The sequence below is a fragment of the Falco naumanni genome, chromosome 11, assembly GCF_017639655.2.
Source record: "Falco naumanni isolate bFalNau1 chromosome 11, bFalNau1.pat, whole genome shotgun sequence".
NCBI classification, from domain to species: domain Eukaryota; kingdom Metazoa; phylum Chordata; class Aves; order Falconiformes; family Falconidae; genus Falco; species Falco naumanni.
Genome location: NC_054064.1, coordinates 4,305,531 through 4,332,323, shown reverse-complemented (window position 1 = coordinate 4,332,323; position 26,793 = coordinate 4,305,531). Strand labels below are relative to the sequence as shown.

Below are 26,793 nucleotides of genomic sequence, written 5' to 3'. Positions count from 1 at the left end.
CAAGCTTATTTGGCTGGAATGCTGCCGTATATTTAAGGAAACCAGAACCAACTACCAACACACAGCACCTTTGCTCGTTTGCAGACAAGATCTTTTTAACAGCTAAGATTGTATTATTGACAGATCAGAGCAAAACTTCACCTAGAATTTCAGCTTGTGGAGCCTTGTCACTGTACCTTTTCACAGTACATGACCAACTGTAATCCCTGAACTAACAACTACTTAGGGTGACTAACACAATTCATTAAAGTTCGGTTATAAACGGAAGTGTCAGCAAGTTGTGTAACCATTCCTTTCCGTTCTCAGTCCAGTTAGGTCCTTGATGGTAGGCAGAACTATGAAAACAATTGAATGCCAAATTACATGGGCAACCTGGGGCTACAGTCCTCGCGTGGTGCACTCCTCTGCCTTGCTTAAACTCGGATCGCATTTTATGCTCTTTTATTATCTTAACACGACCTTCCTCTGAATTGTAAGCAGTAAGGTTTTAGGAATGATTCGTTTTAGGAATATTCTGTTTCACATTAAACTCATGTTCAAAAACACTTTTGGCCCCATCCACCCTCCTGTATTCCGTGCTAGCGGTAAGGCTTTAACAAAGACTCAGGAGCAGCCACAGTGCCTCAGTGTGAAAGTGGATGTGAGCATAAAAGCAAGTAACTAGTCCTGGAGACCTCCTCACAGTAACAGCGCCTTGACCGCACATGCTGCGGTCAGGGGTAAGTTCTGCTACATAATTCTAAAACGTCTTTTCAAATCAAAATAGCAGGCAACTCAAATTTTAAAAATCCAGTTTGGTAAGAAGTACTGGCTTACTTGAACAGGGTGTGCTTGCAAGTCTGTAATACCCTCGCGTATGAACCAAATTACTTGCTTTAATCAGCTGCACAGTGAGTAGGGTAGTCGTTCGGGAACATGGTGGCAGCAACATCTTCCAGAAAATCGGCATCCTCTGCCTTGATATCTGCAACAGCTTGAACCTGCTCTGCTGCCTGGAGCCCTTCAGTGAGATGGACAGGGCCGTCTGCCTGCCCGGCCGCGTACGTGGGAGTGCTGTACTTCATAAGAATAGTCTTAAATTGTGCCAAGGGCGCATTCGTGCGAACTCCCATAGGATCAAAGTGGGTTCTACTCACTCTGTATCCAGCTTCAGAGAGATAGTTTAAGAACTTATTTAACCTGAAAAAGACCCAAACGGTTTAAAAAGGAGTTAATGTTAACAAGGCCGATTCAATACAAGCTATGTATCAGTCGTCACAGCAATGTAAGACTGGAACGAAAACCTTACTTTGGCATGTTCATTCCTTTAATACTGTGTCTGTGGATATTGTAGTAGAACGCAGGGTGCTCAGCGCTGCTCTCAGATTTTTGTCGCTTGGCTGCATTTCGAATCACTTCTTCACTTTTTCTTTTTCCTGGACCACAAAAAAAGCCAGTGAAGCCAAAGACAGTAGAATCACAGGATTAATTTAGGCTGGAAAGGGCCTTTTAAGATCATCAGGTCCAACCATTAACTCACGATTGCCAAGTCCAGCACTAAACCATTCTGAAGCGCTGCATCTATATATTTAAACACCTCCAGGGATGGTGATTCTACCACCTCCCTGGGCAGCCTGTTCCAAGGCTTGACAACCCTTTCAGTGAAGAAACTTTTTCCTAGTATCCAGTCTAAACCTCCCCGGGCACAACTTGAGGCCATTTCCTCTTAACCTATGCCTTTCTGTCTGCTTTTGTAAGCTAGTATTCTGCCAAGCTAACATCTAGCCTGATTTTAATTAACGTGCCATTTTTAGTAGTAACAAATTAAGTCAAGTAGGCTTTATGGAGTATTTAGCATTCTACTTTTATCGGTAAATATGATCCTGTGTAAAATCAGTAATTCAGTGGGAAACAATTTGAGTACCAGTATTATTAAATATAAAAAAAAATACATGAACGGTAGGTTGGCTTAGCCATCACTTAAGCTGTAGTTTACTTTGAAACTGCTGCATCTACACTAAAATGATCTACTTACCATGTACCAAGGAGGATTCTGCAGAAGCATTTGGTGTTTTAATATATACGCCGCACTCTTCTAGAATACAATTTGACAAACATTAATTCTACTGTTAAGACAGTAGAATGGCAAAATACATTCGTTAAAAAGAAGGAAATAATCCCACACTCTGGCCTGAAGAAGGAAGGGTAGTAAGAAGCATATATATGCATAACTTTTACATATTAGCTCAGAACTTGAGTTTAGAGGGGATATTCAAAATATGATTTCATTTAATGAGTAGAACAGCGTTTCTGTACAGAAAGCCATTGCTTTTAGCACGCTGATTTGCAATCCCTGCAGAGTATGCAGAGCGTGACGGCTGCAGTCTTCTCTTCCCAACAGCACATACTCTCAGGTCAGGGTTGGAATACACCAGAGAACTAGCAGACACTTAGTATTTCCATCTCCTTCAGGGAGCATACTGGATTTCCTAGCAGTCAGCCTGCCTGCATTATGTTTATTTCATTTAGGATCTGCCATACTCATTAAAGATGTGTAAATTCAGCGCTCTGCCTCTGACTGCAGCACCAGAGGCTATCTGACGAGAAATGATCAGTCCCATGCTACATTCAATTTTATGAATACAGTGCTGTTAATAGTAAGTTATCCAAGAGCAGCATCTCTAAATTGCCACAAAGCCAGTCCTGTCCTTTTTGCGAACAGTATTCTTACCTTGCTTGTTCTCATCATAAGGACTATGAGTAGAAAAATGTTTTAAAGTTGTGCACTCTGCTTCGCAAACTAACGTCTTCAGAAGCGGCTGAGCTTCATCCAAACCATACTGAACAGCCTCAAACAGCATTCTTCTGATGAATCCAGTGTTAAAGAGGGCTCCTGACCTATGAAATGCAAGACAAGTGAAAAGTTACATCTTAATGAAAGCAGAAAAGTTGCTCGAAAAACCTCCTGCCCAAATTGATCAGCAATTACAATGAAGTGCTGCATCAGGCTGTGTTCATAACTTAATGATACCGAATTGCTTTGTTTGGAATGACAGTAACATTGGTCTTGTATTAAAAAATAATAATAATCAAGATCTCAAGAATGGTAATTTTAATTCTGCCCTGCTATGTTGAGAAAGTGACTTAACTCCAAAAAGAAAAGTACTGTCAATTGTCAACCACTTCTAATAGTGCTTTGAAATGGTTAACAAAAGACTTTATTCTTGTTTCTCACAAGAGAAAATTTTAAGTACTAATTATCAAGCAGTGCATTATTTACTACTGTCAGCACGTGTAAGGACTTACTAAATAAATTCTCCATTTGGCAGCTACAGCAACATGCAGCCAAGTTCTCCTATGCAGGATGTACTACCTAAGTTGCACCGAATGTGAAATTCAAAGCAAGTTAGTTACTATTTATGAACAAAAGCAAAACCTGAATACCCTATTAAATTCAGATCAACCAAATGTTTCCTGAATTCCAACTGCCATACGTCCTTTTGTAGCACCAAAATATCCAGCAGGCTTGTATTTTTATTCTGTGACTGAACAGCTGACCTCCACAGGTCCCTCTAAATTATTCCCCAATCCTGTATTGTGTTCTGAACTTACCAGAGAGGACCAAGAACCACTGCCGTCTTCCCAGGCATACTGCCATGGCAGTCACAAGGCAGCTGCTGGTACGGGTTTTCTGTAACGGAAAAATGGGATTTAAGTTGTTTTGAAATAGAAGCAACGCCTGCTTTACCAGAGAGAGGTGACACAGATGGGAAGTAGCAGATTACTTCAGTGGAGGTATCTGGAAGGGCAAGCAACAGCAGAAGTGTAACACCATCCTGGTTTCTGCCAAGCAGTGCTTATGAGAACTTAGTGATTGGTAACTTCATCTTTAAAACCAGGGTTTTCCTTTTATATTCGTTTAAACTACCCTCTGACTAATAGCTACCTTGTAGCTTAATTTTTGTCTCCTGCATCTGCTAATTGTGCACAGAGACAGCCCACAAGCAGTGAACTTGTAACCTAGAGTCTGCCTTCATTTAGCAGCAGCTGTTAGAACGGTGCACACCTTTCCTCCAGTGCCAGCTGAGCGGCAATACCCGTCGGATACTGCCTGAAGCCAGGCACAACACGGCCTCGGCGGCGGGGAAAGCGGTACTGTTTAGTCCGCTACATCTTAAAGTAACCGAAATGAACAGCAGAAAAGCAATCTGACATGGAGATCCATCAAGCTGCCACTGCACGGGGGAACCAAACGGTAGCAAAGACTGTCCCACTCGTCATGCCCTCTGCTGAAAAGGCGTATTTGGCATCCTGGCAGCTCCAGCAGCGGAGTATGTCCTGCCTAGGAACAAATCCAACACACTTACAGCAAAATCCATGCAGACAACCGATGTGACCCACTGCCATACAGCACGGTACCTTCTCCACCTCACACAACCAGGTGGAGATACCTTCTCTACCTCATACGATACACTCATTGTTACATTAAAGGGAATTGTTACTTTACTAAAGGGATGTAAATATGAACAAGCACAAAAAGGAGATAAAGGAAATCAAGACTTTCTAGAAAGTGCAAAAGGAAAGCCATTTACCTTCTACCATATTACCCTCTTTCTGAAAAATTCTCTCTTCGCACCACTGGCAGTGGATGAGGTATCTTATTTTCTTAGCCGAATCATCTGCAGGGGATGGTCCCCTCAGAACTCTGACCACTACTAGAACAAAATGTTCTAGCGCTACTGCAAGTAAAACTTCAATGCCTTTGTTACAGCGAGCTGCAGCTCTGCGAAGGAAAAACAAACACAAACCCAAACTGCATTGAATTGCCAGAGACACCTGAGCCTTCTGAAACATTCCTGAGCTCATCCACTTTCTAGAAAGAGATACTAAGGATCGGAGAAACTGATCAAGAGAAATTCTTGTTTCTAAAGGGCGTAGTTTTGTCTGCTACCTGTAAGGCTAAGTCAAGTTTGTTCTCCTTCCTTTTATCACGTCTAGAAATATCCATCTGCCACCTGCATCATCTTTCTATCCAAATACCAAATTAACCTAATGTTAATTGAGTAAGGACTGTGGGAAGGCAGGTGACCAGTTCCTGAATAGGTAAGTGTTGAGAAGGAAGAAATGTTTAGGGAGCTGGAGCATCTAACCCAGAACACAATTAAAACTTTGTTCAAGCAGCATGTTTGTACCTAAGTGATTTCTGCAGGGAGAGAAGGAAAATCTACATGTATTCAGGTCAGTATTTGCGCTCTGGCATTCTGAAGACTTCTGTGTGCTTAATTTCGTCCCCATCTTTCCTGAGCAGCTGTCCCATCCTCTTGCCTGTATTTCCCCCCCCCCCTCCCCCCCAATTAGGAACCAGGTTATTTAACGGACTGAATTTACTGAGAATATCTACATGCAGACGACTACTGTCACAAGTTAGTAATTACATGTATCTTTATAACCTCAAGCATCAGGGTCTGAAGTGAACATCGGTTTCCACTGAAGCAAGTTTAACCCTAATGCTTGGCTAGAAGCCATTCAAAGCAGCTTAATTAATATTTACAAAGTCCTGTGCAACACTAAAATGACAAAATTGACAGAGGAATAAAGAGTTTGCAGATAGAAAAAGTAATACTCAGACTTGCCCGTTACCATCCCACCCCACCACCAAAAAAACTCCCTGCCATCGCAAACCCGTACCCTTATTTATTCATTTTCACCTTGCTCCGTCTTTTAGTTAAAAATTTACATCAGCACACATAAAATATGAAACATTAATTTTGTATCCAGAAGTCTGGGTTTTAGAATTAGGGAATTCTAGAAACTAAACATACACAACCTACAGCAGCACTCTTAAGTTTTTTATCGCTAGTAATTTTTTTACAATAATTTGAGCTCAATTAGTGGTACCTTGTCACAGCAGCAATTACTATTCTGGCTGCCAGTTCCCTGTAGTACTCTGTTCTGACAATATTACATCCGTAATGACGCAGGGCAACGTGTCGAGCCTTTGCATACAGAGAGCTGATGTCTGTGGATGTCAGTGACACAATTCCAAGATTTCTCACATTTCTAAAGGCAGAATCCAGGTAATTCACAGAAGTTCCGAAGGGGTCCAAATGGCTGAAAAGTAAGGAAGTAGCACTCAGTATCTACAAATGCTCAGGAGTTTAGCTTTAGACTGAGGAAAACACTTTATAATCTTCACCTATGGTCATATTTAAAACAAAAGAAGGAAACAGGACAAAAAATTTACAGCACACCTCTTGTGAATTACTCTGGAATACCTAAGTGTCAAACTGCAAAAGCCAGGGAGGCACAGTGCTGGAAAAGACACATCACCACAAAGTCAGCACGTGCTTTCTTCTGCATCCTGACCCACCGACTAACTCAAGCTACAAGAATATTGGCCTGATACTTATCTTCATCCTCCAAACAAAGCGAAACTTCTAAAACCAATGGTATCATCACATGTATGCATTCCAGTTTATGTACTAAATAACTGGCCTAATTTTCAGCCTGAATACCTGCTGCTTAGATCTGGATGTTAATCAATACAAAAAAAATCCAAACACTTATTTTGATGTCTGTATAGGTTTTCCATGTATGCATCTATAAACCCAACTTGGAAGAATTAGCCTACTTTAACTCAAAATGAATACGCTGCAAAATGGATTAAAACAAGAGATGCAATAAAGTCCTACACAGAAACATGCAAAGGTATGAATTTTAAACTAATTAAAAGTTTTAAGAAAAAAACCCACTAATATGACATTTCTCTTCATCAAACAGACAAGGAAGTTAAAAAGAAATAGTTTGGCTTAACATTTTCATGTACATTTATAGCCCTTTTTGGATGTCAGAAGGGCTTAGTATTTTTCCAGCGATTTCTAGAACACTGAAGAGTAAAATTCTGTTCCTCCACCATTTCTGGAACAACAGAATTACGTTTAAAATACCCAAGTGACTGTTGGCTGATTCTTTCATTCTGACTTTCCCAAATAATCATATACTGGGGGATGGTGTGGGATGCATCATATCAAACCAGAAAACTATGAACAGAAACATTCAATACTTACATAAAATCAAATGATCTCAAATGCATTATGACATTGGCATCCATTTTTGTCACCTCAATGGTGTCAGTATTTTCTTCTCCATCTCCCAGAGCTTCCTCATTGTCTTCTTCCTTAGTATTCAGTTTCACCTTCATTTTGTTTAAATGGCAGTTTTCCTGAATCATCGTCACAGAATTTTCATTACAATCGTTAATAGTAACTTTCACAGAACTTCTGAGATGCTTTGCCCATTGTAATCCCATTATACCTAAGGAAAAATAGAATTGTAATTCCATGACAAATAGAGTTGGTTTCTGGATCACTGAAATTGCCAAGAAAAATATTAATCCTTTTAAATGCTTGTAACACAGAGGTATGTGGGATGCAAATTTTGTCATGTTCCTACAAAAATGCGTTGGTGACCTTCTGCCTCAGCACAGAGTGACAATGGGGTATGTAAAGGGACAGCCTATCTGTCACCTCTGTATATGATAATGGGGGCTACAGACCCAAGGACCTGTGATTTTTGCAGCCAGCTGGACCCACAGTCTGCAGGAAAGCCCCTTGGCTTGTTTAATGCTCCAGCATAGCAGACGGACTCCAGAGGTAGCGGGAAGCTTTTTAGGCTGCCTCCAAGCGTTTGTTGCTGCCTTTTGTAGTAAAGTCTATGACTACACTGTAGAAATGCAGGACAGGACGTACACCTGAAGACTGGCCTAGTTCAGAACGGTGATAAATCCATTAGCAGGAATTTTTATGCAAAATGCTAAGCAGTTACTGTTCTTCTCAACTATGACCTTAAGTTTACAGCAGCTGGCCGATCATGAGGCAGCAATCCAGATCTCTTCAGAGCTTTGTTGCAGATGGATAATCGACACTGGTAACTACATTACATTCTTGCAATCAATTAAGAGACAATTCTGATAAAGAAGCTTGGATTCATCACCATTTTTAAACCACAAGTTGATTTTACAGCCAAATTCTACAGCCACAGAATCACAGGACATTTGTGACCTTGGACGCAAGTTTAGGAAGATGCTACTTCATGGACGTTAAGGCAACTGATTTCAAGGAGACCACTAAACTTTGATTTAGTATTATTTACAGTCCTTTTAAAAGGGCTAACAGCAGGCTCTTGACAGCTGGTTGGTTTTGTACAGAAGCTAACTGCCTGCCTGCCTAAGGAAAATTATTGTGTACCTCACATTATTTCTGAATACGTGATGTCAGTTACTATTGATTTCTGCAGCTTCATACTATTGAATATTAGCCAAATGATTAAAGAAATTGACTTTACCGGTGGCTCCAAAAGCATCCAAACATTCTATCGGTTTACGTTCCTCGGCTAGAACGGCTAGTGCACAGAATATCAACTGCCTTGAAAATAAAAAAGAATGGTCACAGTTAAGTAAGTTGAGAGAATACTTTTCCTTCCTTTTCATTATTTATTTCCCTTGGACATAATGCTAGAACATGTAAGCTAAACTCTACCTTTCACACGCAACAACTGTAAATCAAAAACCTCAACCACCCTTAAAAGTTTAACTCTTCAGCAGGATATTCCTAAGGTAAGATCCCGAATCAACTTAGTTACTCTAACACCAGAAAAAGCGGCTGGCATTCAAAAGTAAAGAGTGTTTCTTTCACTTTCCTAGCCCAACCTGATACGGCCCTACTAATGGCTATGTTTAATAAGATGTTCGAAATTGCTGCAGAGCACCGAAATTCCGCTGTGTTGAGGAACAGGCCTTGTTCTTTCAGACGCGGCCCTAAGGCGAGCTGCAACGGCCTGCTCCAGAGGCGTGCCTTAGCCTGCAGACGTACCCGAGCCAACTGCAAACCTGGCAGCTCAAATATTACAGCACTGAGACCGTGAAGGTCAGCACGGGCTGAAGCACAGTCCCACGTGTGGGTGTCGATGCTCACACCTTGTGGTACAGACACCATTTATGACTCCTTAAAAAAAGACAATACTCCCTCCTTCACCTTTTTTAATGCAAATAATGAGAAGACACCTAAGAGGATCTGAGTCCCAAGAGAAAAAGGCCTAAAATATGGAAACTAATTTACAGGTACACTGCTGCTGTTCAGTTAGGAGAGAGCAAGCAGCAACTGTCCATTGTATCTTATGGATACAATGAAATGTATCACAGAAAAACATCTTCGGTGTATACAATAGAGTGAGTTTTCAGGTGCGCTCCTTTCAAATCCTGTTCTTCTCCATAACCTACTCATTACAGAACACTTAACTGTTTCAGAATTGACAATATTCCCCACATCATGTTCTTGGGTTTAAATATTATTTGTCAAGAAGTGTTTTCTGATGAAAACTATTTCTCCTGCCCTCTGAACAAAAGTTTTGCAGGGTTTGCTTTTCAAAACACATGAGTATTTTTCACTACAAACTCCCCACGCCTCTGGTGCATCCTTCCACTCCCTGTTCTCTTACCTGTTGAGTTTCATTTTAGGATTAAAATAGGAATCTGTTTTATGAGGTGTGGAGTAGTTGGGAAGAACCTGCACGTCTGTAGCTGACTCTTTCAGCACTCTGTAAGAGGACCTGGGAGCAGGAGCTAAAAGACAGTAATTGAGGGAAGGAAAGAGTGGGAATTGAAATTATCATCAGCATATTTGATAAATTAAACTGAAAATTTGCTCCCATATAGCAAGAAGTCTGGGTTATGCTGTAATCCAAGGAGCACATGGGTGAGTTAACAAGTATGTAGGGGAAAAAAAGCAGGGAACAATTTATCTTCTGGTCCTAAGCCTGGCTGATAAGAATCAAACTCTACCACAATTTTCTTCTCATAAAACATCATTTTTTTTTCTCAGTTGGCCTCCTATGTATCCACTCAAATTTATGAAACCAGCCTCTGAGCCTGAGTCTTAGCACATTTGTTTTGCATGTTCAAACATAATACATTGCTAATGAATTAAATCCCTATTAACATAGTCCTGAATGTATATCAATGAGCTTCAAAAACCCCTCAACATCCTTGATCTCTGTAAGTTCGCAAACAGCTTCATGAAACGTGTCTAGACAGCACAAGCATAGGGACAATTTCAGCACTTAAGCTCTGTATAAAATACAGTCTGTGGCAAAATAAACTTTCTGTTTTGACAGCTGTAAACACATGCTGTCCATTCCTCTAAGCAATTTATCGCCAGTCTTCAAGTAGCAAAATATATCCAGGAATGACCAGGAAAACCCTGTTAGCTATCAACTAGACACCTTTCAGTGCTCAGCCTGCCTCTCTCTCCATGCTTTCAAACACACAAATTGTGAATCTGTGAACCATGCTCTCCATGTGCTCCACAGTCGTAGCCCCCACGTGCTGCTGAAGTGCCTACAAAGCACGAAATACCCCACCTCTCAATTTCTCCTCTCCCCATGAGGAAAACCAGCCACATGCATTTTGTGCAAAAATGACAAATGGCTCATCCTTTTCTAACAGCTCCGAAGAGATGCAGAGATTTACATATTTCACAACAGAAACTCTATTCAAGTTGAAGTTAAGGAATATGGATAGATGGAACCACCATCACTTCTCAGACACGTGAGCTGAAGCCCAACATTAAATGATTATTCCTAAAGCACATATGGGTAACAGAAAGAAGTGTGAACCTCACAGCCCCCAGGACTGCCCTTACTATATTGTATCTAAATAAAATCCATACATCTACACAGAGACAGAGAAAAAGAAGTCAGACTAATTTTCAACAGGAACAGTCTGGGCTGTAACAAAAAAACCTCAATTTTTACACACCAGCTAATCAATTATATCCTTTTTACTCAACAGCTGTAGAGATCAGACAACTTGCAAAAATAAAGGAAATAAAATTAATTTCAAGATTTGGCATTCCAATTATTTACATTTTTTTCAAACTAGCTTATCCAATTTTAGAGATAAAGTCTAAATCTGGAAGATGTCAGGATTGTAATTTATCAAAGAACTACTGACACCTCCATCATGACTGTCCAGGGCTGAAAAAACATCATCTTGTTTTGTGAATGGCATGCTGATGTAGTTTGGCTAAAAACCAAAGGATTTTTATACTGCAGAAAGATTTACTCTAGACTGTTTAAACAAGAAAGACAGCAAAACACAGACACATTAAATTCTCTATACAGACTTTGTTTTATGGCTGCCGTGTTCCCCATTCCTTTGGAGACACAGAAACCTGTATTTACAGTATTAAACTAATTGTGAAGGGAGTATTATTGATCAGTAAGGACAGAGTAACTGGTCAATGCAGAGACTAAATCACAACATTGCTACATCTTTGAGGAAAATGAAAAATTCTGAAATATTAAGGGCAGATTTCTCATTAGTAAAGCTAAATCTGTTTTGGAATTTTTCCTCATGCCTCTCACCCACATAGCACAGTTATTGCATGTGCTACATATGATAAAAGGATTGAATGTTTGATGTAAGAAAGAACCTACCTGTAATGAACCTTGATTCGGTTTCTCCCTTATTCACATGACGATTAATATGACCTATCATGTCTGTTCTTCGCGTGATGGTTGCTGAACAGATGATACAATGGTAATGGGCTCCCATCTTTGAAAATGCCTGTAAAATTAATGTGTGGTGTCAGAATGCATACACGTGGTTAAAGCAGCACTATACCCCAACACTGTTACCTCTAGCGCATACAAAATATTTTCAACCCACAGCCAGAGACTGTAAACAATCTGCAAGTGCAGCTCTCCAGCCCCAGCACCACAACCAGTCAAACTCTGCCAGTACTCCCTGTCCTCTGCACACAGGGGAGGAACTGAGGAGCAGCCCCTGCCTGGCCTAACGAACCTTCGTCTCTTCTGCACAAAGCTGCCATCTGCTCCAAACTGTGACGAGTGCTTTACGTGACCTAGGCAGCTACCCACCAAAGTAAGAGAGATACAACTACGTCCAGCTACCCAAGGGTTGTATCAAGTACATACACTCTGGACCAATAGGCTTTTGGCATCCCACACTGCAGGGCCATATGTATTTGGCCACTAGGCAGATTGCAGAAGGTCCCCTGCATCACCCATTTCCCCTGCTTCGTAGGGTAACGAATAGTTCTGTGATTCAGCAGTTTTACCTGGTCTCCGATGAGGTTTGGTTTTACTGGGCGACAAGGTAAGTGACAGATGCACATTCTGTACCCTGGAAAACAAATTGTCACATCACAGTACAGTCAGTAAACAAAAGGTATACGTCCTATATCACACGGTCTCATTTAAGACTCTCAAATATTGCCACAAGATAGCAGCAAAAGAACATCACCAATTAGTTGGTATATCCACCCTCTGTACAGGGAAATTTATCAGCCAACTATACATGTTAAATTTTAAAATGCACAAGAATTACATACAGACAATTAATTTTAATAAGTCTGTTAGCATCCTACAAAGCTACGTTGAGTCTTCAGGCTATACTTTCTTTACTTTTCTTCAGTACACAACTTTCCAAAATACTTGTATTCTACAGAAGTGGTGTTACCTGGCTACAAGACTTGTGTGAAGACTCCCATAGAACCTATCTTCCAATTAAAGAAAAACAAAAAAACCCCAAAAGAGATACCTACTAATGCATGCAAAACCAGAACTCTAGTCAGAGCATTTTTTATTTTAATCTTGTTCATCTTATAATTAGTCATTTTATTTCCTGCAAACCCAAACACCTAGTTCTTTAAAAAAAACCACACACTGTTCACTTTCTTTTCCTTTTGAAGTTCTTGCAGGGAATTTAATGCATCTTAAAAGCAGATCAGTTTATTAAAAAACAGATAAGGCTACCAAATACTGATACTAAATAAACATTTTTAAGTATTTATCTGAAACCATGGAATCTTTACAGTGAGCCAAAAATGACCACACGTGTGTGTGATTATGAACAACAAAAAAATTTATTGAAGTAATTTTCATTATATACATACTTTATATTTTATAGTAATTTTTATGACATGCCAAGCAATTACTATCATTTTGTTTTAAAACAGGTAATGCACAGCTGTAACTATTTTGGCATGTAAAAGAACAGAGCTAGTTCACATTTACATTTTACATCCCAGGTCAAAATTCATTACATCAAAACGAGTTTCTAATTCAGAGCTGGTAACGAGATACTTAAGAGAAATTTACCAAGATGAAACACAGATCAATGTCCTACATGTCCACCATTTCTTCTAGTATTCACCATTCAAATATGATTGCCATTACCTTCAAATTCAACAGAAACTTTCCAGTGCAAATTCTGAAGGTGACGATGGAGCTTATAACTATAGCAAGCTTTCAGTTTCTCCTCAGGACACAATGGACAAGGCTTCCTTTCATCTGAAAACACGGACAAACAAAAAGCATGAGGAACACATGAGATGCAGTTACCACTCGTGTTAACAGAGATGCATGCTAAGAGAAAAAGAGAAGGAAGGTACGATCAATGGGAGTCAAAGATTAATTCCCCAGGGTATATTCTATTTCGGGCATGCACAAACTTTAAATTTGTGGGTTGCCTCTTTCTACCCCATAGAATATAGACAAGAATCACTATTACTTTAAAGATCATTAACTTCTACAACTTCATTTTCTAGTACTTTTTAGTCCAGCAACATGAGGCTAATGCAACTTCTGAAGAGTACTGCAGAATAACAGACTTTTATAGATGAAGTCTAGAGACTTGCGCTGTTTCGAAAAAAATCCCAACTGAAGAGGTTAGAACAAGAATCTGTCCTTCCTGCTCTTGAATCTTTTAGATAAAACAAGCACCTGGTATCTTTTTAAGCCGCCAAAAAAGGTAACATACTCTTTTAATATTTTTTCTTGGAAATCCTGCATAAAAGACAAAGGCAAGATTACCTGACATCAAAGGTGCTGACACACTTGTAGTAACCTACGTAAGAACTAGCTATTGGGAGACGTACGTTGTAGAGCTGTACACAGGAGTTACATATCAGAGCATCTGCTGCTGGGTCTTAAGACTGCTGAACGTCAAACCACCTCCCATGCAGAGCTTAGCAGAAAGGCTTCTACGTGTTAGAACAGTACGGGATCAATACTCAAACATGCCACACAACATTGGTATCTAGAATAATTACTGATTTTAGGCTTGCACAACAGCAAAATTCCTCTTTTATGACTTTACGAGTCGATTACTTATGTCCATGCCAAGTCCCACGCCACAGAAGGCAACAGAGGCAGCCTACAAATTAATCACCAGTGCTCTCTAATGCTGATCAGCCTCTTCCATTGACTAATGAATTGCTGAGTATCAAATATATGAGGTGATGGTAATACAAGTCAGTCCATAAACATATATAGCAGGAAAACGCTACATCCGTAGCAGAAGAAAAAAAATTACTATCGAGAATAGGGAAAGGAATAATGAGTTTATCACTACCACGTAACTCAGCTCAGCAACAGCTACAAGTTCAGGGCTTATGAGGTACTTACGATCTATTACTTATGATCTATCTCCTCACTGAAATGAGCAAACTCTTTTATAGAAGTTTTTGGCATATTTTTTAGTCAAATTAAACAGACATGGAGGTAGGCTATTATTTCCATCAGTGGCCACTCTAAAAGATGATAAAGGCGCAAGAGCTGTATGATGCAAAGCCTCTGTGGACCCTGATGTTTTTCTTGATCTGTGAATAAAAACTACCTTCAGTCGCAAGGGCTGCCACTACCAGCACTAAATACATACATGTAATCAGAGAAAGTTGTAATAAAAACATTTTGCAGTCTTAAAGCAATCCTCCAATATACATCTAGATCAAAAATGAATACAGAGCAGGGAAAAAAAACCCAAGAACATGCAAAACAGAATACATTTTTATTTAAACTGCACTGCAAAGACAACATTAGCTTCCCTGTTACCGTGGCACTTGAAGTACAATAAAAGTGAGACTAAGCTGCTGATGTACAGCTACAATTAACATTTTGCTGATCCATGCATGCTGCCAACATTAGAAATGCTACAATGCAGAGGAAGACTGAAAGGAATCATTAAGGCCTTACATTTACTGAAGGAATTACAACGTTCACTAAGCAAGGGAACAAATCATTAAGCTATTTTTTATGAAAACCCTAGTTTTTAAGCATTATAAATATATGTCGTGTGTTGAAATAATAACTAAGAAAACCCGTAAATACCTGTAACATGAAGATCTGTGTTCTGGGATACTGCCATGGTAAACTCACCTTCTTTCAGGTCAGCTAGTTTCTCTAGATCAGCAAGATGTCTTTGAATTGAAATATGTTTCTCTAAAAAGCAGAGATATTTAGAAGTTAAACACTCAGTTAAAATATTATTTTTAGTTTAGTGCTATTTTTCTGTGTGTCACTTCAAATCCAACACTATTAGAGAATGACTATAGTACCAATTTAAATACTTGTTTGTATCCTTCAGCTTCCATGGCAGAAGGAATGACTGCAAAATTAATCCCCTGAATGGTTCTTTAGTAGGATCCATATATTTCTACTTGCTTTTGAATGCTGACACACATCAAATTTCTCCAAGTGGAAAGACCTTAATTTAAAAAAACAAGCTGAAAAGATCAGGCCACATTCCACGTACTCCAGATTTTACTGCTCAGCATCATCAGTGAATTATGCACAAAGAAGTATAAAAACTTCCTATGAACTGTCTGAAAAAACTAAAATACCAGCTAGAAATGAACATATTATAAACAACAATTATTCACTGTACAGCCAGGACACATTAAATTCTACCCTATTTTTCTTCCTTAGAAAACTGTTTAACCTTTAAATTTACCTCCTCATTTTTCAGTCAATGGGACCAGTGGAGAATTAGCTAAAACCAAGATTACCCCTTATCCAATAAATTAGTTTTATTGGTTTCAGCACACAGAACACTCAGTTTACAGTAATATTGAATCTGTAACGATTGTAAACCTTTATGATGTTTTTACAAGATCAGTTTTCAGGTTTTCTTATGTGAAACAAAGATAGCAACTGACCAATGTGCTCTAGATACAGAGGTGAGTTTTAAAACAAAGGTTAAAAGCAATTCCTAGTTTTTAATCTCTGCACTTAGATACAACAGATTTTCTCTGCTTTCATCAGTGCTTTTAGAACCAGAGCCTAACAGAGGTCATACCTCATCTAACCCCGACTTCTGTCACTGCGTATGTGTGTATTTCTGCAGGGACTTCTAGAAATTTAAGGGGAAAATGGCATCTATCAGATGTATGGGAAATGAGATTTCACGCATTCCTCTTATCTCTCTTCTATCTATTTCTACCTTTTCTTCTCTTTTCCTCAAGCACACAACACAAATATTCTTAAGAGTTTATCAGCAAACCTCTTGGATAATCCGAGGACACATCCAAAATGTTGCTGTCCGATTCCTTCGTGGAATCTTCTTCCATTTCTTTTTCTTCAGTTTTCAGTTCTAGTTCAGTAACTTTCACATCCAGGTTGTTGGTTTTTACTTTTCCAGAGGCAACCGCACCATCTTTAACAAAATCAAACCAACAAAAAACAGTAACAGCGTTATTGATATAGCTGAATTAGACAAATATATTTGTTTCCAATAATTTGGTGCTTCTAACAGGCAAAAATGACTACAAGTGTGAAGGAAAACAAAAAACAAACCCTGTATGATGAAGAGTAATACGAGACTCATTATTGCTTATCCTTGGAAACTACTGTGAAATAATGCCATCCTGGACAGACAAAACTACTTGCCAATCTGTATCACCAGATGTTTAAACTTAACAGAGTAATATTTACGCCTTATTTTCTGGCAAAACCAGTGCTAGCAAGAAAAAAGCGGGCAAGGAGGAGGTCCAAATGCTCATTATAATACACTAACAGCTAAGAAAATTTGGAAAGGGAAATTTAGAACTGGTTATGACTGGTTGAACGATTCGAAAAAAGGAGGGGAGGGAGTAAGGAATTTGCTACCACCAGGGGCTATGAGGTGGGTTACAGTGCTGGTGCCACCAAGCATCTGCAAATGAATGACTTCCCTGGGGTAGCAGAAATGGGCCCACTCAAGAACTTAAAAAGGACTGAAAAGGCTGAGTGATTGGGCAATAATCTGACAAAAACCAGCCAACACTTAGGAAAAATAATTTTGATTTCACCTAGGAATGCAAGGACTCAGAGCTGAGCATCATGTCGGGACTACCACCTTGGGATTTTAAAGAAGTTTTGAGGAAAGGGAGAGGTATAAATCCTCAGGAGCAGCAGGTCCCTCTCCCCAGCCACAGACACCGGGAAGCACTGGGGAAGGATGCAGAAAGCCATGCCTAGACTGCACACTGAATGCCCCTGCCCCCCCCCCCCCCCCCCCCCCCCTTCAAAGGGACACCAGAACTAGGGAAGTTTCAGAAAAGGGCGACAAGAAATAACAAAGCTATGGGATCACTTCTGAGAAGCAACAAGTTCTCAGCCTGGCTATGACAAATGTCTGTAAGATAAGGAGATGCAGGGAGAGCACTGAAGTCAACCACTCATTGTCTATTCCAACACAAAAACTGGGATGCACCACATGGAGATAGCAGCTGGAAATTCAGAGAAGAATGTTCTCCACACCACCTGGCCACTGCAGACCTCCCCACCACAGGCTGCTCCACGTCCACAAGTGCCACAGTGATAATTTTATGGAAAAGAAATCCGCTACAGGCTTTTAAATACAAAAAGGCAACCTTAGGCTCAAGGAAATCGGGAATAAGGAACTGTGTTGTTTGCAGACACTTCCAGAGGATGCATTACTGTATGGTTGCTCCGCTCTGCTGGTCCTCACTAGCCATCTACTCCTGGCCGCTACTGAAGGCACAAGAAAGGCTGGAAGGATCTTAACAGCAGTTCTTACCATTCCCCTGGGATTTTTTGCTTGTTTGCTTTTAAACACCGCCGTTGGATATGAAACTTTTGCTATTACAAAACAAAAACAACAAAACAGAAAGAGGAAATGGAAGGAATACCTCAATCCAGGCGTTCGAGAAATTGTTTCGAAAAACAGAAACACAGAGTAAATTTATTCCGCCTCCCTTGCGATACATCCAGGGCAGCACTGCTGCTCAGCTGCTGGATTTCTCGCACATCTATTTGGAAGCTGATATAATTCACCTGAGACACACGTATTTCCTTCTCAAATGAGAAAGATGCCTGGGGATAGTTTCTCAATAGAAAAACAGATGGAAAACAAAGAAGTCGAAGGATTTTTGGTAAGAAATCCGTAAGAACCATGATTATGACTGCACGTGCTGTGAGAAAAACTGATTTAACACTTACAAAACCGCACAGTGAGAGCACAGCAGGAGCCAAGCCCCCCCGCACCGGGGCTGTGCATCTTCAGAGCAAGTGTAGAGTTTAAAAAGGTTGAACAAGACTATGCACATATGTACACAGAGCTTCTCCACACACCTACGGGGAGCGGGGTAAACTTCTGCACTAAAGGATTAAGCAAATCGGGCTGCTACCTAAACAAGACGGTAGGATTTTTAAACGCCCATCAGGAATCGCGGATGAGGTAGAAACGTAATAACGCTTCAAAGAGCTGAAATAATAGTATTTTTAAAATAAAAAAATGAAAACAATAGAGGAGTCCATTTCAACCGTAAGCCTGCAGCAAGTGACTGGCATCGACGCCACACCTGGCACGGCTGGAAAACTGGCACAACCAGCGCAAACGCATTTGGAGAGAAAATAGGGAGGCGAAAAACTCGGAGGGGCGGCACGGCGACCGCGTGGGCCGCGGCACACACCGGGGGCCCGTCCCCGCCAGCCCCCCCCGCCGGCTGCAGGGACGCCCCGGCCCAGGCCCCCCCGCTCCGGCCCCGGCCCCCAGCCCCCCCGCCGGCTGCAGGGGCGCCCCCTGGGCGGGGCGGGAGCCGCAGCCCCTGGGCCGGGCCGGGCCGGCGCGGGCACCACGTGCGCTCCCGCCGCCCGGCCCGCGCTACACAAAGGCGGGAAACAGGGGGCCCCAGGCGCGCGGGGGCGGCTCCGGCTGCACATTCACCCCCCCCCGCGGGGCTCCCGCATGGCGCCGGCCCGCGGCTCCCGGGCACGGCGCGGTCCGCACCGCCGGGAAGCGGAGCAGCAGCCGGGCACCGGAGCAGCAGCCGGGCACCGCGCCGCTGCCCTCGGCGGGGGTCGGAGGGCCCAGCTCCCAGCGCGCCGCCCGGCTCTTAGCGCTCCCCCCCCGCCCCCCCGCCCCGGCCCTCACTGAGCGCCGCGGTCTCGTCGCCGCCGCCGCCGCCTTCGGCGCTCTCCTCTTCATCGTCTTCCCGCCCCGGCTCCCTCCGCTCCGGGGACAGAGCTGCCAGCGAGGCCTCCGCTGCCATCGCCTCCAGGGGTAGCCCGGCGGTGGGCGCAGGGAGGTGAGGCGAGGGGCCGCGCCGCCGTCGCCGCACGCCGGTGGCTCGGGAGGGGGCGGCGCTGCGGGAGGCGGCGCGGAGGCCGGCGCTGGCGGCCCGGCACGTAGGGCGGGAGGGGGCGGGCCCGCGCCGCCTACATCTCCCAGAGGCCTCGCGGCTGTAGGGCCCGGCCTGGCCCAGCGCGCCCCGCGGCGGGGGGTGGCGGCAGCGAGCGGCGCCGCCCGGCAGACAGGGTCGTCGCCGGCCCGGAAACGGGGCTACGCTCCGCGTTCCTCCCGAGGCCTCTCCGCCGGCACCGTGCCTCCCGAGGCTGCCTGGCGTGACGTGACGTGACGCGACGCGACGCGGTGCGGGGCACGGAGCCGCTCTCCACCTCGGTTTCGTCTTCGCTTCGACGGGAGGGTGTGTCCGAGCTGTCCGGCCTGCGGTGGGGCGGGCCGGGCCCCGGGGGCTCGCCCTGTTCTTCATGCGCGGCACTGGGGGCCCTGCAGCCCTTCCCCGAGCCCGCCCGTGCCGTGGCGGCGGGGGGAGCCGGGTGTTTACCTCAGCTTCCCGCCTGCGCCGCTCCGGTGGCCGGGCAGTTCAGGGAGCTGATCCTCTGGAAACCCCCCTGGAGCTCTGGGAGCTTCTGGCGAAGCTTCCTTAGGCCCTTCTCAGCGCCGTCTTGTTCGCGAGGCTAGTTGTGTCGAGAATGGTGTAGCTGCAGGGACATGTCGCGATATTACCACCCCACCTCCCCCCAGCGGGGTGTGTGTGTGTGGCGCCCTGGGGGTGTGTTACATAATTGGAACTGCTTTAAAACTTGACGCTCGTACGACTACATGTTAAAGGATGTATGCCTCTATTGCTCTGGTATGTTTGCTGGTACAAAATATGCCTCTCTGGACCAGATGGCAGGGTAATTGCTATCTTTTTTTTTTTTTTCTGTGAAGTTCTCTCAGTCACGAGATGTGAGTAATTAACCCTGTTGAAATCTGCTGTGGCTCTGTAATGAGAAAACAAGAGTATTTTTTTCTCCATGTAGTTAAAATTTTAGGGTTTATACCATCTGGAAATGAAGACTTGAAATAAATAATAATGGCAACACTGTTTTTTCTAGGTTTTGAAGATGTCTAAAAAGAAACTGAAGAAATTAATGGGAAAGGAAGACTGTTTGGATAGCTGGGATGACAAAGTAGGAACAGCTGTATTATTAATATTATCACTATTTTAATTCAACCCACCCCACCCACCCCCTATTGAAGAGAAGACCATGAATTGTTTAGTGGTCTTGTGATCCAAGGATGAATCAAACTCAAAGGTGTGGTCATAAAGAGCAGCAGAAGGGTTGAATTGGTCGGATAAGTGCAAGTGCTGGCCAGATGACTATCATCTGTTTTTCTCCAGAGGCTGTGAGTAGTGTGGGTATCAGAAAATAAGAAGTTCTTTTACTTCAGTGTGTTTTCCTTGTTGAGGAAATTTGAGCTTGAAATTGTTATCAAAATCACTACTGTTTTCCTGAATTGTTATCTTGGATCATGTATCCTAACTTCCTGATTAATCACAAATCATACTTTGCAGCATTGTTGGGAAGCAACTCTCCAATGTTTCCTTTTAATCACTGAGATTATATCAACAACCAAAATTCTTAGTATACTCTGGTATATATTTGTATCTAATGAGGAAATTTTCACTAAGTTGCTTGTAAAGTGCAGGTGCTGCAGGGATGATAATCTTTCTGGTCATGCTTTTATGCTGCTTTTTAAAATGTTTTTTTAATGTGTTTCTTAATCCCTTTCTGGGAAGTTAATTTCTGCCAGTTGTATAATATATATCCAGTAAATCAGTAGTTTAATAAATCCACACTTAAGTTTGCCAGGTTTTTTTCCTTTAAATTTTGCAAGGCATATATGAAATAAGAGCTTTTAACTGTCTTACTGTAAATGTCTCAAAAAATGTTTGGAAGTGTTTGTAAATGAGCATACTATTATGGCCTTATAAACCAAAATATGCATGTTAGAAGGCTTTTGCTTGTAGATGTTTTTCAAAGACGAATGTTTGTAACTGGTTTTCCTCCTGAATTCCTTATTATTCAATTTGTCTTTTAACTTTAACTTATCCTAAAGTGGTGGGTTGTTTGGGGTTTTTTTGACTCCTGTAATACAGAGGTTAAAAACATGGCTTAAAACCTCGTATGATAGCTGTATTGCCACTGCTAATGCCTATACCATATATATATAATATATACTATAGTTTTGACTGTTGCATGACTTCAGTCTGAGACTGCATGAAATACTGCTGCTATATGCAGACATTGACCAGCACAAGTGGCAGTGAGAACCCAAACTAATAATACCAAAAAAAAAAAGAAATGTCTTGATAGTAGCAAGTGTTTTTTCAGTGATCACAATATGGATAAGAGGTATCTTCAGCTCTTAAGGTGAGAGTAAGCCATTTAAGTAGAGTCATAGTTAGGCATGATTGTGCAGGGGCTTTGTGCTTTTTTGTGTGGTGTAGGCATGACTACAGATTACAGAAAATTTTATGCCCGTTGGCTTTAGTTTGGCATATAATTCCATAAATACGAGTGAAAGGACATTTGTCACAGTATAAATTGGAACAGCTTTACACAGAGCTGTCTGGAGGAGAACAGCACAGCTGCCTCTTGGTAACATGGCCTGGATTGCAGCAGGTGATAAGGTAGTCATGGGACTCTAAACGGAATGCCTAAACCAGTCTGCTGCAATGGGACCTCATGCTAAGAGGAAAGTAGCAGTAAGAAAGCTTGCTTAAGGTAACCAAATTAAGTGAAAACCAGAGGATTATCGACAGGCTTGAGAAAAGGAGCTAGATTGGAAAGAAATACTAAAAACACCATGAAAACTTGTGGTTCTAGGGGAATAGGCATTGAGAGAAAGCAGTAACTGAGCAGCAGTCAAACTGGGCTTGGTATGTCCCACTAGCATCGTGACCCCCGCCTGCCCTGATAGGCTATTGACAGCGTCTGGCAGTCAAGGTGCTCAGCATTCCAGCTGGTGGAGCGACAATATGGGGGTACATTCTGTAGCATCCCACGCGTTGCATGTGTGTACATGACCTTGTGGGGGGCCTTTCTTACCAGCATGGGCGATAGCAGGTTGTAGGAAGCATTACAGCTGCCCACATGACTGGAGCACCCATGTCTTCAACAGTATGAGCGTCCGTGCCAAAGTGTATACCGTAGGGGTGTGAGATTAAAACTTCCGGGTACCAAGTCATCTGATCAGGTATCATTTTGTAACTGTCTGTTATACTTTTTCTGCTGGTGTTGTTCCTGAGTGTGTAGTTCACTGGTTGCCAGTTGAGTTGTTAATAAAACACTTTGATTCCTATTTAATTATAATTGTGCGAGTTGAACAAGTCTTCGACAGCAGGTTGTGTTGATATGATTCTCAGTGGCAGCAGCCTTTGACAGCCTTCTAGGTTACTATTTCATTAGTTTTGCTGCTGTTACAACTCTGGAACCAACCACAGGCAGAAGTTCTCAAAACTTACTTAATTCATTAGGACTCCACTGCTTTCTGCAACCTTTTAAAAAAAATAATATAAAAACCCCAATACCAAAATGCTTTCTGATGCGAAAGCAAAATAGCAATAACTATTGCAAAATAGCAGGCCTTTCTAGTTAGGAAAATCTCTGCTGCAGTGACCTAAAGGTCTCTCTGAGTCAGCATGACCCAATTATTGAAGAAGTGAACTATTTGTAAAAGGCTCTACTGTCTGGAGCTTCCTTATCTGAAGTAATCCATATGTTACTATTCCATGTTGTAACTCCCTAAACCCTGCTGCTGTTTTGGGAAAACTGAGTCATATAACCCAAAGGCATATAAAAATTAACTGCCTTGTGGGGCAGAGTTCATGTCAGCATCTGTGATTTTGCTGCTTTCTGTCTTCTCCCATCGCTGCAATAGTAAACTGTTCTGTTCTTACCTGATCAAAGTTACCTTCCAGTTATTCCACAATACAAATGCTACACAGCTTGTGATATAGATCTGTCAAACAGTGATATAACTGCTTTCTAAACAAGGACTGTTCAAGTTATTTGTCTGGGGACTGTCTTTACTCTTAACCATGCGTAACTGCAGTTTCACACTGTTCTACCTAAGTGGTAAATCTAATGAGAGTTAATTACACATCTTTTCTGCACAAAAACATCCCATAGGAATTTCCTCTCTTTGGCCTTACGTAGTGGGTAGCTGGAAGCGGTCCTCAGGTGATTTCCTTTTCCCTAATAGTTTTTATAAATATATATTCTACATACTGATATATTTGTAGAGTATATGAAACACATTAGTCTTAAATGTGTTCTAATTAGCTGAGTTTCCTCTGTAACCCAGGACTGTGTGCCACATTCAATTTTTCTTCTTGTGTTGTTCTTAAATATGAGAAAATCAGAGTACTAAATTATAGCAAGTTATGTGGCTGCCTTTTCCAAGGTTAACCTATCTAAAATCAGTGAATCTAGTATGGAATAATAGTTTGTTCCATTGTACAAAGGTGGATTTTTAACTGTGGTTTCCTCTGCAAGCCCTTGGATTTTTTTCTTCTTTCAGAACTCTGAAGAAACAAGATCTTACAACTGTACTATGAAAGGAGAGACAGAATTTCAGAGGTAAATTCCTGTTCTCTCATTAAATGGAACTACTTAAAAATAAAACACGGACTTAAAGCTTACTGAATTTAGGAGTTTTGTTCGACTTGTTCACCGAATAAAATACAGTATTTTTAACTGATGAGGTGTTGGCATTGCATTAGTGAGTAGATTCTAAGCTGGGCAGTTTGAGATAGTTGAAGAAAATGGGGTTCAGAATTACTTTTTTAAACTCTTGATGTATGTCTCTACCTTTCAGATAAGGTAGGAATTATATCCTTCCAACACTGTTGTCCTAGAGAGCTGGGGTGTTGTGTGTGTTGTTTTTTTTTTCTCTTGAGCACTACCTTGTTGGTTTATATTGCATATGACACATTTTGTTAGCAAAAAAAGGCTCTAGTGGAGTCTGGAGGATAGTTCTGCGGTGAACTTAATACCTTTACCAGATTCCTGTACTCCTGAAATCATTGATTTCTCCTGATGCTTGAAGTAGTTGATTCCAAGACAAAGAAAGCAAATGTAAACAGTGTTTGAAAGCTACTCCATATAAGGTGAGAATGTTCTCATGGATCCTGAGCTTTGGATTGTTTCTTAATTATGGCAAAATGTTGTTGCAGTTTCTCTGTTAGACCGGAGTTAAGTCATAGGATATTTAGCTGCATGCATACGTGCTATTAAGCACTGTTTGTTGGTACAGTATGATAAAACCATAAAACAGTAACTATGTTCATGTCAAAACTCTGCCCAGTCCAGTCCCCCATCCCTGGCAGTGGCCAGCAGGACGTGCATAGGGCTTACAACACATGAAACAAGACAAGTGCAAAACTTTTCCTGTTGTACACCCATCCAGCTTCTAAGAATCATAGAGGGGTCTCCTAAGTCAGAAGTTGCATCTCAATCAGTGCGTTTAAGTTGCTTGCCCTACACGAGTTTGTCAAATGGCCTTTACCTCCCCAATGTTTTTAGCAATACGGTTAACAGAGTAGGCTAGAAACTTTTTTGGATATTTTAAACCTAGTATATGATAAATTTATTGAGTATTTGCTCTTACAAGAAAATTTCCTATTAATTTTTCATGTAATTAATGATTTCTGTAGAATGTTGGTTTATTCCCACCAACCGTTCCTTTTCCAAGTTCTCCAGTCTGTTTATCCTGTAATGTTTTAAAGCTGTGTGGTGCTTGGCACTGTGCGACCAAGCTGAACTGCAGCACACTTGAATTTTAGGATGACATACTTCATATATCATTAAACTGCTATTAAAATTTATCTGTGTGCTAAGATAAAACTAAACTTTGTAGGGCATCTCTCAAAGCAATAGATAGCGAATGGGGAAAAAGCTTTTTCTCAATCTTGTAAGCTAAAATAGCTGTACAGCTAGGAAAAATGCAAAACGTAAAAATGCTGTGTCAGACTGTTTTAAAGGACAGATGCTGCTGCAGGTTCATTTTTAAGAATGTACCAAACTGGTACTTAAAATACTTGGCTGTAACTGCCTAAATCAAGTGCAAGCTTTTTTCTTTTGTTTGTTTTTACATTAACTGAGCTAATTAGATTACTTTTCTTGTAATGTTTCTATAGATCCAAAGTGGAGAAAGATGGGCAAGAGAAGAAGCAAGACCAAAGGTCTGGTATTTCTCATGGTAATGATGGAAGATCCCAAGGAAAATCTGCAAATAGAAGCAAAACCACAGACAATTCTTTACTGCAAACTGGAAGGCAAAAGAAAATAGTTATCCAGTTTAAAGCCAAAGAAATTAAACATGGTAAAAGTACACTCACTCCTGACATAGTGAGTACTACTAGCAAGGGAAGTTTTAAAAAAAGTCGTTTTGATGGAACAGAAGGAAAAAGACTCTGGCATAGCTTTGCAGTTCAGAGGGACAAGGCACTGAGGAAAAAGGCAGAGAAAGGTAAACTTTGCAAACTAAAGTCAAAAGTGGAACAAACTATGTTGGAAAAATTTAAGTCTTCTGTGTATGATTCAGATGTACCACATAAAACAGGAGATGGATCAAAAAAGCAGAATGAAGATGTCAGAGTTCAAAAAAAGCCATCCAGTACTTCTACAGGGACTGTGCGGGATGATAGACCTTTCACTAAGAAACCAAACGTATTATCTAGGACTTGGGAAGAAGAGTATGTAGAAGAATATAAGGAGTTTTCTAAGACAAAGCAGCATGTGACTAAACATACGCCATCACACTATTTGACTGAAACATCACAACGATGGGACTCTTGTAAATGGAAAAAACAGGATGCTGATTCTGATAAAGCTGCTGGTGATTCAAGGACTGAAGAAAGGGACTTCGAGGCTACAGCATCATGTTTGAAGCAGGTAATGAGGACCCAGTTCTTTGTATTACATAGGTAGATGTTTCAGGCTAGTTTCTGAATGGCAGCCAGTTCTTACATGAGCTGTCATCTTACAGATTTCAGACAGGATTTCATAGCTAACTAGATAGATTTTTCTGATCCCAGTGCAAGCCGTGTTAAAACGTCCCTCTGCTAAATGCTTAAGCAAACTGGAAGAAAGGTCTTGTGTATTGGGACTGTGTCTGCACATATGCTTTCATAGCTTTACTTGGCTGCTGGGGGTATGAAATACTCCTGTTTAGGTTTAAGTCAACAAAATTTTTTTTGGAGCTGGCATGTTTATATCATTTATTGCATGACAGTTGCTCATAGCTGACAAAGTGATGTCAAGAGAACTTTGTTGCAGATCTAGGATTAAATTTATGTTTCCTGCAGAACTTTGTGTTTGACTGTGATCAGTTTGTTTCTGAGTTCTAGCTTGTGTTTGGCTCTGCACCTCAACTTT

The 26,793-nt window shown here is 41.5% G+C and overlaps 2 protein-coding genes across 7 annotated transcripts in view; one reads left to right on the top strand and one right to left on the bottom strand.

Annotated features, from left to right (window-relative positions):
* Positions 1-4: 4 nt before the first annotated feature.
* On the bottom strand, positions 5-20,366 carry TRMT1L (tRNA methyltransferase 1 like). Of its 3 annotated transcripts, none has more exons than XM_040610056.1 (16): positions 19,908-20,366; positions 16,340-16,492; positions 15,169-15,279; positions 13,237-13,350; positions 12,117-12,181; positions 11,473-11,602; positions 9,475-9,598; positions 8,323-8,402; positions 7,047-7,293; positions 5,878-6,090; positions 4,572-4,762; positions 3,592-3,670; positions 2,711-2,877; positions 2,015-2,074; positions 1,289-1,415; positions 5-1,179 (listed from the first exon to the last, which is right to left on the bottom strand). In XM_040610056.1, the coding sequence occupies exons 2-16, from the start codon at positions 16,404-16,406 to the stop codon at positions 876-878; spliced, it is 2,079 nt and encodes a 692-aa protein (XP_040465990.1). In that variant the 5' UTR covers positions 16,407-16,492; positions 19,908-20,366; the 3' UTR covers positions 5-875. The 3 variants fall into 3 exon arrangements, with proteins under 3 accessions (XP_040465990.1, XP_040465988.1, XP_040465989.1); XM_040610054.1 differs by lacking the exon at positions 19,908-20,366 and adding an exon at positions 19,214-19,445; XM_040610055.1 differs by lacking the exon at positions 19,908-20,366 and adding an exon at positions 19,214-19,444 and having other exon boundaries at positions 15,217-15,279.
* Positions 19,543-26,793, top strand: part of SWT1 (SWT1 RNA endoribonuclease homolog) — a 42,015-nt gene continuing 34,764 nt past the window's right edge. For all 4 annotated transcript variants that reach the window (XM_040610052.1, XM_040610049.1, XM_040610051.1 and 1 more), the window contains exons 1-4: positions 19,543-19,766; positions 20,464-20,538; positions 23,936-23,994; positions 25,554-26,310. In XM_040610052.1, the coding sequence (XP_040465986.1) occupies positions 20,473-20,538; positions 23,936-23,994; positions 25,554-26,310 (882 nt within the window). In that variant the 5' untranslated portion in view covers positions 19,543-19,766; positions 20,464-20,472. The remainder of the gene's footprint in view (positions 19,767-20,463; positions 20,539-23,935; positions 23,995-25,553; positions 26,311-26,793) is intronic.

What these genes read in the sequence shown, in the direction of transcription:
- TRMT1L (XM_040610054.1), bottom strand. Translation starts at nt 19,331, where the DNA reads ATGGCAGCGGAGGCCTCGCTGGCAGCTCTGTCCCCGGAGCGGAGGGAG. An exon ending in TTGAGATCATTTGATTTTAT is followed by an intron (nt 6,091 to 7,046) that starts GTAAGTATTGAA and finishes CTTACTTTTCAG; the next exon opens with CCATTTGGACCCCTTCGGAA. An exon ending in AGAATCCTCCTTGGTACATG is followed by an intron (nt 1,416 to 2,014) that starts GTAAGTAGATCA and finishes TTTGTGGTCCAG; the next exon opens with GAAAAAGAAAAAGTGAAGAA.